This window comes from Saccoglossus kowalevskii, chromosome 3 (assembly GCF_978046115.1).
Source record: "Saccoglossus kowalevskii chromosome 3, keSacKowa6.1, whole genome shotgun sequence".
Lineage (NCBI taxonomy): Eukaryota > Metazoa > Hemichordata > Enteropneusta > Harrimaniidae > Saccoglossus > Saccoglossus kowalevskii.
In genome coordinates, this window is record NC_140643.1 from 35,326,942 (window position 1) to 35,338,878 (window position 11,937).

At 37.5% G+C, this 11,937-nt stretch overlaps 1 protein-coding gene and 1 non-coding gene across 4 annotated transcripts; one reads left to right on the forward strand and one right to left on the reverse strand.

The window, feature by feature from the left end:
• Nucleotides 1-1,591: 1,591 nt before the first annotated feature.
• On the reverse strand, nucleotides 1,592-7,011 carry LOC100373885 (uncharacterized). 3 transcript variants are annotated; one of them, XM_078013286.2, is made up of 3 exons: nucleotides 6,990-7,011; nucleotides 5,118-5,231; nucleotides 1,592-3,698 (listed from the first exon to the last, which is right to left on the reverse strand). In XM_078013286.2, the coding sequence occupies exons 2-3, from the start codon at nucleotides 5,223-5,225 to the stop codon at nucleotides 1,812-1,814; spliced, it is 1,995 nt and encodes a 664-aa protein (XP_077869412.2). In that variant the 5' UTR covers nucleotides 5,226-5,231; nucleotides 6,990-7,011; the 3' UTR covers nucleotides 1,592-1,811. The 3 variants fall into 3 exon arrangements, with proteins under 3 accessions (XP_077869412.2, XP_077869411.2, XP_077869413.2); XM_078013285.2 differs by lacking the exon at nucleotides 6,990-7,011 and adding an exon at nucleotides 6,228-6,282; XM_078013287.2 differs by lacking the exon at nucleotides 6,990-7,011 and adding an exon at nucleotides 5,365-5,391.
• Nucleotides 7,012-10,886: 3,875 nt separating this feature from the next.
• On the forward strand, nucleotides 10,887-10,960 carry TRNAN-GUU (transfer RNA asparagine (anticodon GUU)). Its single transcript has one exon. It is a non-coding gene; the product is annotated as a tRNA-Asn (tRNA).
• The last annotated feature ends 977 nt before the right edge of the window (nucleotides 10,961-11,937 follow it).

Below are 11,937 nucleotides of genomic sequence, written 5' to 3' on the forward strand. Positions count from 1 at the left end.
AGCATCCTTAAGTCCATCTGAACGCCACCGCTTTCCCGCCAAAAGTAAGATGCAAAATTTTGCATTTTCTATATCTTCCCATTGGCTACAGATGAAATATGCGTATTTTTTTGCAAAAAATCTATTGAGAAAACGGATAAATTATTTTGCAATACTGTCATTAAAGCATCAATAGTGCATAATAACCATGGAAGACTATTGGAACCAGCAAAATAAATAAATATTAGTCGGAGTTGCATTTCCACTTTGTTTTATATGCAGAATATCAGTTGCTATGACAACAAATCCTGAAATATTGTAGCAATAAAGCTAAATTCTAAATTCGACTTCAGGATTCTGTTTGTTGAGATTTCTCATGAACTGAACAAAATTCAAAGTCCCTATAATGTTTACAGGGGGTCAGTGAGTGTTTTTTCTACAGATAACAAAAAGTGATAATGCAATTTTAAATCTGCCGATTTCCATTTTTTGCTGAACTAAGTTACTAGTAAAAGTCGTGACATATAAACAACACTTACAGGCCGCAATGGAACTTTGTTTTGTAAAAGCTATAAATACAACTATGTTTTCCACGTACTTCCATCGTCAGTCAGTCAACTGCAACATTCAGGTCTTGTAGCGGCGTGATAGAAGAAAACTGATAAATTTACAAACACAGCGGGGAAATGGATCAATAGATTTCATATACATGTACTGGTCTGTACTGAGTAATGTCGATGTAATGTTTAGACTGGCCTAGCTGATGGCATACCACGCGGCCGCCGAAGAAATCGACTCCTTTCCCGTAAACATTCATATATACATGTTCAGCGAATTAAGTGTTTTAGCGGGTGATACATTCGAAAGGGTTACATTTGTGTGATGGTTGACTAGGTATAGGAAATGAACAGCGATGACAGACACAACGTCAATATATGTACGTCTTGGGTGATATATATCATATGGATGGATAGTTTTCACTAGAAAGTTTTATAGAGACTGAGTATATATTTAAACTGGACTACTTTAGTAGAGATCAATGTGTGAGATTTCAGCCATGCGATATTTACGAGTCGTATCAGGTTTTTATTTAGAGGAAAAGCAGCGTGAAATACGGCGTGCCCTCACGTCAGAATTCTGTACCTTATGGGTGACAGCGTGATCGTGTACACTTCGTCGAATATTACGATCAATTCACACAACACTAATTCCCACGGCCATTATGATGCAACATGCAAAACGTGATCAAACGAAATATCCTTTAAGTTTTTCCAGATTGGACCCCTGACCCAAACGCACTTATACATACATGATAGAAATACTTCTGTAATTGGTCTACTCTGGCCCCCTGACCCGCGACCAAATTATATTGACCCATGATAAAATTGTAGAGGAGTTAGGGATAATAACGCTAATATTATTCAAAGAGTTGAGGGGTTCAAACGGTTACTAAAACATCTCAGAAGATTTTGTGACCTATTTGAACTTGTAATATTATAGGAACGTTATAATGCGATTCGCAAGCACCCTGTAGTTAACTATATAAATATATACTGTATTCATACAGAAATATCTCAAACATACGTTCTGGCGTAGAAAAAACAACATTCCATTTTAAGCGTGTATTAAATATCTAGATATAATCGTCGCTTCATATAGAAATAAAATACAATGAGATGAAATTCTGATCTGGTAGAAATATCAATTACATGGAGTCACGGTGCAAAAACTGAATAAAAAAATAATATCACTGTTCAGTTTTATTGAAAATGGCACGTCCTCCTGATATAAAATGGCAATAAATTAAATTTATATTTTATTTTCGTTTAAATTTAACAATATGTTGATTGCAATTGCTCCCGACTGCTTTCGCGACGTCTATTGACATGGTTCGATTTATCCAGCACTGTGAAACCGCTGAAAGATCGCCGCTTGCCAACGTTATTGGGGCTTTGCCACGCGGCTTTGAAACCTGCGTAGCGAATTGCACACAGTCTCAGTGTTTCTTTGTCATTACTTTTTCGTCTTGTTTTGTCATGCGCATGTAACATTCCGTTTGCTTTCTCTGCTTTATTCGCATTAGAAGAAGGAATCGAGCATTGCTCTTTCGTGGGGAAGTATATTTTACTGGGGAGTACGGGACCATGATAAGTTCGTAATCGTGGGCGTTTTTCCTCAAAATATGAGTGATCGTGTTGCTCTTTTGCTAACTCTCTGTCTAAGTCAAAATCTTGAGCACCTAAATCCCACGTCGTCCTTCTATTGGCCCAATTCGAGCCGATCCCGAGCTCAGTCTGATTGTCGCCGACTCTCAAGTCTAGATCGCCGTCACCAGGTGAACTTTCGACTCTTGTGTTTCTGTGATATCGCAGGTCATTAAATTTTACTGGCATACCATCGGTTTTAGGTATAACATTTTCAGTAAAATTCGTGTCCATGTCGCTAAGTATGAGAGGTTGTCTATTTCCGGCTACGTTCGTAATACTGTGGCGTCTATAATTATAATGTTGTGTAATATCTGGATGGATATGCGCCCCTTGTGTCGATGTATTGCTACTATTTGGTAACGATACTGTGGAGCTAACTCGCGGAATTCTTTCCGAAAACGCCCTCATTAACGTTCGTTTATTGTCGTCGTCGAATTCTTTGTCGGTTGCTCTAACATTTCCCACAATTCCGTCGTCTTGTTTCTTTTTCCTGATATCACTTAAAGTTCCGTTAGTTATGATCCTTTTATTTGTAGTCCTACTTGCGTTTTCGTTATTATTTTTATCAATATGTTTGCCACCCGGTCGTTCAAACGGTCGCATATTTGGAACAGCAGAGTTATGTTTACAGGTACAAACGATATCGACGTTGTTTTGATTACAACTGCTCTGAGTGGAAGTTAGGTGACTGAGAGAATTTGACGACCTATTTGACATTCCATTATATGAATCCTTGCACGTGATCTTTCCGGTGTTGTTCTCACAACTGTGGTGTGCGCCACGTGACCATAGCGGCGTTGTGTTGGTTTCCCAGTTATTGGTTGTTGTTTTGTTATAGTTGTTGCTATGCTCACTACCTATTTTCTTATTGGAGGGCACGTGATAATGTCCGGCGCTATTTGGTACGACTTTTTGGTCCTCGATTCGATACATTTGTCGGTGACTTTTAGTTTGCGGCTCAGATTTGTCGTTATTAGACCACGTGAGTTCCTCGGCTTCCCAGTCGTAAGGTAAAGTCGCCACCTCATCGTCATCGCTAAAACTACCCCAATCATACTGTATTGTGTCAGAGTCTCTATCAGGTATATCCTTTTCGCCTGTCATTTCGTAATGTTTTCCAGTTAACTGGAAATGTCCGTATTTTATCCATTCCTCTGTCAGTCCGTTTCTGGTATTTTTATTCTGGGGTGTGTATTCGTTTTCGTCATCGTCTTCGTCGTCAAGTTCATACCAAGCACGTGGGGGCACATATTTATCGTTTTCCCCAGTATCGTCGTTAAGAAAGTTGCCATGGGATGGCTCTCTCTGTGACAGATACTTGGTGTTATTACATTCCTCGCCTCCATCCTCCGTCGCCGTAGCAACACCGCTATCTCCGTCCTCCATGCTTTCTTCGCTTATCTTTTCGTTGGAAAACAAAAACGTCGATCTTTCGTAAAGGACATCTTCAAAAGTTTGATATAAATTCCACATCGTTTCGGATACTTGATCTCCTTGACAACGAAGTGCTTTCTGTAAGTGTAAATAAGTGAGAGTAATTACCATAAATTGTTGCATATGCTACATACCGTTGTCATTGGATGTTCCCACCCCTGCCATTTTTGCCGCGGCCGTGAACACAGTGATCGAGTACTCATTAATTTTAGATGTATCCATGTACTTTTAAATAACATTGGCCAAAATAAATAATGTGGACACAGCAAGACACTGCTACTAATTGCCAAATAACTAACACAGTCCATTTACACCAGAAACCTTATATGAGAGTGTAACTTTATTATTTTCAAGTCAAATATAATCACTGATAATAAAGAATATGAGTTCAGTAACATTTCATTTCCCATGTGCGAACCGCTCAACAACGGAGGTCACGAACAAATCCACAGTCAATATAAAGATTATTAAATGCAATTCCACGACAATGTCGGTATTGTTAAAACGGCCATGGCACATCCCGGTGACAAAGCTTTGAATGCCGACATGGTATCACATTGACAAACAATTACTGGCATATTTGATTGAATATGTCTAATTGGCGTTACAAGCAAAAAACATATATTCGCCTCAAGGGTGGACCAATTGAACTCTCCGGGGGGCTAGCTTTGGAAGATGGAAAGAAAGAGGTAAACCATTTTTTGCGCTTACTATGATTTCTGTTTTTAAAGTTAACAATTATATTCACGTCTATCATTGTGGCAAGCTTTTCTGGGTGAACAGTTTGAACATTTTCCGTGGAATCTGCCCCTCCCTGATTCTAAATGGCCCGCCCCTGAAAGCCGGCTGGGACAGTTTTGCGAAATGAATTCTGTAATCCAATATGATATGTTGAGCTGGTAGCCATCTTGGGTGAAAATTCATATTCAAGTTAGTGTGATGGAGTTCAGTGGTTCTACGTATATTTGATATGTTTGTTTTTAAGACTGCTTTGACCGTTACTATACAATTAAAACACTCGATATGGCTATGTCCACATGTAGGTCCCAAGACCCCAACACAACATCAGTAGTCAAGATTGAATGACTTCTCCGTGGGAGGCACTTAATTATTTCTGAGTGTCAGTTAGAGCTAACAGGTTTTTACCAAGATGGCGGAATATGGTCAACTTCACACTGTTGTTTGCTATTTCATCATAAAAAAAAAACGCACTTGAAAAAAAAATCCAATTTTAGAAATATAATATTGATAATACATTCGGGTCACCGCCTGCACGAATCCCTGCTTGTTCAACTTGAATGCAACTGAAGTATTTCAAACAGTACCAACCAACGTACCATTCTAGTACATAAGCCGAGGACTTTTAAGTACCACTACGTACCACACAATACGAGGGTTTGTTTACAAGAACAGAGAACGAATATGACAAATGTAACCAGAACCAGCTCACTAAATGTTGACTGTTCGCACGCAACAATGGCTTACAAATGTACTTACAATATCCTGCTTCAATGTTGCTAGGAGAGAATCCATTCTTGAACTAAATTTCGCCACCTTAGCTCCATCTTTCGTCCTGGAATCCACACCCGGTGAGTTCATGTCCATCTTTCACTAAAATACAGAGACAATAATACTGGATATGTAGGTTATTTTTAAAAAAAGGTGGCCAGCTGCCTACTCCAGCAAGACGACAATCGAATTGTCACAATGTAGTACATGTACCGCTATCGTACACTGGGTATACCTCTATTATGGTTGGCTTTACGACCCACTCGTGGTGTTCTGGCTGTGCCAGTTACAAGCCACTACGCCCTCTGGACACGAGGATGTTTCGCATAATTTCAATTTGAAACGTGCAAATAAACAAGCACCGGGCCTCGATATTAATAAGTGAACTAAAGTTGGGACATATTGATTTCAATAGTTCGAGAAAATACCGTTGCAGTGAGGATGCACTCTTTGAAACCACGCCCGTTGCGGTGGGGATGAGATTGCTTAACAGCGTCCACCAACGTGCGTGCAAAACGACATTCCAGCGATTCGCGTATAAAAAGAGAATGCACAAAGAAATCACCTGCATCAGTGCGCGGTATATTTGCATATTTTATGCCTTTAAGCAAAGATCTCACACACGCTTTGCGAGAGCGATAATCTAACACACTTACACACACACGCACACTCAATAGTACCCTCCTCGCGTTAACGAGATAACACGAATAGAACATTAAATCTACTCCATATGTTGCAAATACGACGCTTACTTTTAACATAAACATTTTAAACCGAGACTGATATCGCGGCTTGGTCTGAAAATACAAATACGTTTGTACTGTTCGGGACCTGATGAGCATCTGTTCTCGTGAAAGATGCCAATTTTAAAATGATGCCTTTGCTAAATTGAATTTGACATTTCATAAAGTTCTATTAATAGCCTACAATCAAAGACAGATTCGCCCACGTTGGTCACATGAAGGTAACCAAGTCTGATTTGGGAACCCCTGGCATTTTTTAATGAATGTCGGACCGGACAGCCCAAAGGGCATGACACTAAGCGTAAAATTATCGGATATGATTAACCCACTTGGGCGGAGAAAGTGTTTGTCTTACCTGTTGTGGCGACCTGAAAACCAACCGTAGCGGACCTCGCATGCATCGATCGGAAAATGATATATGATATCCGATTTACCAAAGCACAGTTTACACTAGGGGTATCTAAACGAATCGTCGTTTGGAATGTCTGGCATTGTAGCATGACTCATTTGAAACGCATTGAGCTAAAAGCAACGCTGACTAAATGCCATCTTGAGTTTCTATTCCGATGCCATTCACAGCGGTCGATCGGGTGGAAAAATTAAAATTGCATGTATGTCCCCATTTATTGGTAAGGTCAGTCCAGGGATTCTTTGTATTGTGTCGTACCGTGTTATCGTTACGAGGAAACTTACTCATTAACGCTGTGCTGTTGAACACCCGGAGTAAGTGTGTAACTCCGATATTTATTAAAAACACAGTTCATGATACATCCGCTTTAGGATATTATTTTTCATAATACATGTAGTTCTCTAAATCAGCCTGTTTAGATTGTTAATGTTCAGAATGGTAGCAATTTCTGGAATTTAAAAGAAGAAACACTTTCCCACGTCCAATTCATTAAGTTGTAAAGTCCATTTTCGTGATATGGGATGTGTATTGTCTTACGCATTACGTCCGATGAATATACTTTGCAATTGTCTGCTGATGAAATGGTGTGCCATAAATCAAAGAGTTTTGTATTCTTGCTAAGACAGGCAATACATGCGAGTTTAAATCATGGAAGTTTCTCCTACTCAAATGAAGTCACTCTTAACGCCGGAATATGACGGTACTCACCTCGTTCTCGCGTTAGTGCCCAATTTAAATAGTTTTGGAAAATAAAATGCGCACAGTTGTTGGTTGTTTCATTCATAAATCAGCTTACTGGGACTCATAGTGAAATAAATTCCGGTTAATATATAATATTGATCAAAAGTGGAATGTGTAATTTGATGTATTTTGGCAATACTCGACGTGTAGCATTTTAATTAAATCTAAATGTTGCTGGTATAGTATTACACCATCAGCAAGGCTACGTTATCACCCGCCGCGGCGTGTGGTACAACTGTATCACGCTTTGCATACCGGATGAACATACTGAGTTGACGTAAAACGCGTTGTGATCAGGATTCTGCCACAGTGCCTTTATTACTGTAGATGAACCGTGATTATACACAGCATGCAAACAACACAACAACACACAAATACAAATTGACATTACACCAATTTATATTTATGGTAAAATCGATAACTATTTATATGTTTATTTGGTTTTATTGGATTTGTTATTCGCCATGAAAGAATAAATTGAATAATATATCAATGACGATGTTGTTACGTGTTCATGTCATGGGAAAGCCGAATAATAATCAAGACCACAGAAAAATAACAATACCCTCCTCTATATAGACACAATAATGTTTTTTGTATATGGCAACCTCCGATAAACAACCAAATTAACGACTTTCTTGCTCCTAACCCCATTGTTGAATTGTATAGTATTGTTCTTTTTTGCCGACAATGTCAGCGAATTTTACTGCGTTGTTCGCCAAGTGGAATGCAATGCAAACGTATGGGTAATATTGTCCTCGTGTTTAGAATCGAACAAAAGAGGCAAATATACAAGGACACGATTTATTACAAATAGAATGAAATAGATCCTGTATATTTGTATAGAAGGGGTGGAGGTAATGTCAGGTGCACACATTGCCGGAATTGATGACACTGTCAATTTAATATATTCGTTGACATGACATTGCATCATTGAATTCTTCTATTTACTAGTATTTAGTTCTATTTTAGGTGTACTGTACTTTTCAAATGAACCTTGTCTATTGTAACAACTAAACCTGAATGTAACTCAGAGAACAAACCACTTCACCTCGAGTCTGTATTCAAACCACTTGACACATATAACAATGGTACTGACGGTAGTAAAAGGTGAACAACTCTCAAAGTCAGATAAAAAAGTTAAAAAGGTAAGAATATGTTTCTCTTGGAACAGACAACAGTCGACCGTTTCAAATGAAAGAAAAAGTATTTTCACATAGAGGTTCAAGTTGTTCACACTTTTAAACAGAAATAAATATACACATACTTTTTTTTTTTTTATAAGTCGTTTTATAAAATTATTCGTCTCCAAACCACATCTTGATGAATGTGGCCTTTTACAATAAATTTGTTTTTTGCAAGATAAATGGGCCAATCGATTGATCCTTACCATATGGTGACCTTGATTTGGATAATTAATATTAAATATCGCTTGACATTCTATCCACTCCCACAAATTGAAAGTGCCTTTCTCTTTCCTGTTTCAGGGGGTGGGTGATACTAGTTCTCGCTATAGTTTCGAACGATAAAGGTTCCCCATGATGAAAAACAATTTGCGCTGACTTGCAAAATTTAGCTCACCGTATTTTTCTCATTATTTATCCGACCTGGATTAAATACCACTGCAACCGATTGGCAGTTGTATCACTGACTTGATTGTCGACTACATATTGACGTCAGATTTATTCGTGCAGGGTCACTAAAGGTCACAAGATCAATGTTGCCATATCACCGGGACACTCATAATTTGTTTACCGGGCGCACAGAGAATGCATGGAATGCTGTGGTCCGATATTGTTCATTATTTGACACTTCAGTGTGGAATGACAAAGAAATTACAGATATGATATGAATACATATTTGTACATGCTCCAGATGTTCGGAGACGCAACTATCTATTTAAATTTTTCACACAAATCCATTCACCCCATATGGTGCACGCATTAAACTTAATATCGCTTATTATATATCCTATTTATCGTCCCCAACAACTTATATAGATTTACTAACTTTAATTGAAATTTATATTCCCCCTCTGCGTATGATTTTTAAAACATTTGGTAAATAAAATAAAATTACCGAATGTCACAACGAAATCTAATTCTTATACAATTATTTCAACGTATTCAATTCACTTGAAAGAATTGTTTTTTGGTATTAATAGTAAATTGTTAAACATTTCTTTAGTTTTGCGTGACATTAAAAGTATTTTTAATTTCGTAAATAGTGGAAATTGTTGTGTTAAAGCGCGGTGGTCGTCGCGCAGCGCGTGTTCGAATTTCATGTAAATAAACAATGTATTTTACACGCGTTGTATACGTCGCTATGAGTCCCATATCGAACAGGACGCGGCACGACGACTGCCGCATTTTAATGATATGAAGAGAATAATGGTATAATTGAAACAACATGGTTACTTTGTTTACATAATTTAGAAAACCTTACTTACGATTGGATGAGTTTAGTGCATAACTGAAATTGATTGAATCATCGTCCGTTTTAGGTCGCATACATCTGTTTTCCTCGGACTCCGACTTTCTCATTTTCAACGATGAGGGCATACATAGAATAAAATATTCGGAAAACAAACCAGTTGACGTACAATTTTAAAACCAACCTCAAAATATTTCCACATACATTGGGTCTTCAAATATAACGTTGGTTAAATAATACACGTCCGTTTTTAGGCAGCAAACATACATTTTTTTTCACTCTCAGACTTTCTCATTTTCATCGATGAGGGCATAAAAAGCATAAAATATTCGAAAAATAAAACAGTGAATGTACAATTCCAAAACCAACCTCAAAATATTTCCACATACACTGGGTCTTCAAATATAACGTTGGTTGAATCATACATGTTCATTTTCACGCAGCACACACACATTTTCTTCACTCTCGGACTTTCTCGTTTTCGACGATGAGGGCATAAACATAGATTAAATTTTCGGAGAATAAACCCGAGGACGTCGTTGCAATATATACCATTTTGTTTGCATCGAATATTATGTGACTGAATAAAAGCACATGGTTCATGAATTTTGCTGGAACGTATGTGAAGTTTAATATTCCTGTTCTCGGTTGTTGACATTTATTCTGCCCATAACTTAGGTAAAAGGATTATAAATGTATACATTTGGTCTCGTCAAAAGCTTGTTATTAGTTTAAAATAAAATCAATCGGTGTTTGAATTGAGAAAATGTCTGAGCGTCACGGTCATTGTGGACAATAGACAGACTTATATTTTCTAGGCATATAATTTGTGTTGTTTAGTAAAGCAATTAATTTGAGATATTTATTTATGATGCAATACATAATGTTTTAAATCTATCAACATTGTATTATCACTGGAGACGAGTTGATCTGATGTCTGTTTACAACTGCTCACTAATATAACAGTATAAAGCATAAACCCTCTAAAAGACCCACAGTCCCTCCGTCGATAGAGGGACTGTGATAAACCCTGAGCGCCCTCAAAGTCTGTTACAATAGTGCCTTTCGTAGTCTAGTCGGTCACCCAGCCTGTCGGTCACCCATGTAATTGCAGTGAAAGTATATTGTTAGGGACCACTAAACGTTTGAATACATTCTCAAATCTATGCGTAACACTTTGTTTATAATGATTACACATATAAGGACATTATTTTTTCTTGGCAAAGTTGACCAAGTCGCTTATTGAAGTACACATATACATTCAGATTTGCATATTTTTGTTATACATATGTTATATCTTGTTTGTAATTTTCATTTTCCAGGTCATCATCATAATAGAATCTTAATAAACTAGCCACTAACTAGCCAGTAGACATTGACCTGTTGGTTGTGTATTGTATGAGTGTGTATTTGTATTTGGCAGGCGTAGCTGTCTCTGTGGCGCAATCGGTTAGCGCGTTCGGCTGTTAACCGAAAGGTTGGTGGTTCGAGCCCACCCAGGGACGGTGTAGTTTTACTAAGTTTTAACACGGTTACTAGTCAGACACCGACTAGTAACCGTGGTTTTAACAACTACGTTTTGGCTAAATATTCAATACGTGTTTGGAGATTTCTTTACACGTAACCCCCCCCCCCAAAATGAATAACTTGATTGTTTTTCAAAGCATGTAATTCATTATCAAATTACCCGAAGCTTAATATGTTTAAACAACTTAGTGAAGTAATAAACGACTATTGTCATTTAAAACACGTTTGGATAAAACTTTCTATTTTAGTAAAATATCAATCAAAATGGCGATGTGGATATTTTAAAATGGCGATGTGGATATTTTTTTTAATTGTGTTTGCTATTACATCTTGACGAAAGCAGTAAGGTGAGATTTATGACAGATGACAGAGCGCCAAACAAAACAAGGCCATTATATATTCTAAATAAACAAGTTAGGTATTCGTGTTCAAACTATTCCGTTACAACAACCCGACAGAATCTTTTTATATCTCATTATTACGAGTACGAAGTATGTGTCTTGGTATAAAGAGTTAGTCTCGTGTTAGCACGAGTTAGTCTCGTGTTAGTACGAGTTAGTCTTGTGTTAGCACGAGTTAGTCTCGTGTTAGCACGAGTTTGATAGTATCTCGTTTGAAGAGTTAATATTTTTGTTTATCCCTCACTATCATGTCCCAGTAAGCCTTCACAGAACGCCTATATTTCAGTAATCATATGATTGAATTACAATTAAGTATATAATTCATATGTCCCCTACGCCCTATATTTGAGAATATTCAAATAAAAAAATAACCTTTTTTCTATCAGACCAGTCATGTGACTGAATGGAAATTGCCATCATTGGATGTGCCTGAATTCCACCAATACTTTGTTTAGTTATCATGTACTGTATATTTGATTCATACACATTATGGTAAGATAGATCTAAAACAAAAGCGTTCATGACGTCACTGATTAGCGTACAATCTGCACATT

Excerpts from the sequence above, each read along its gene's own strand:
- LOC100373885 (XM_078013286.2), bottom strand. The coding sequence starts at position 5,225 with ATGGACATGAACTCACCGGGTGTGGATTCCAGGACGAAAGATGGAGCT. Across the intron at positions 3,699-5,117 it reads CAACATTGAAGCAGGATATT|AAAGCACTTCGTTGTCAAGG; the intron begins GTAAGTACATTT and ends TTACACTTACAG.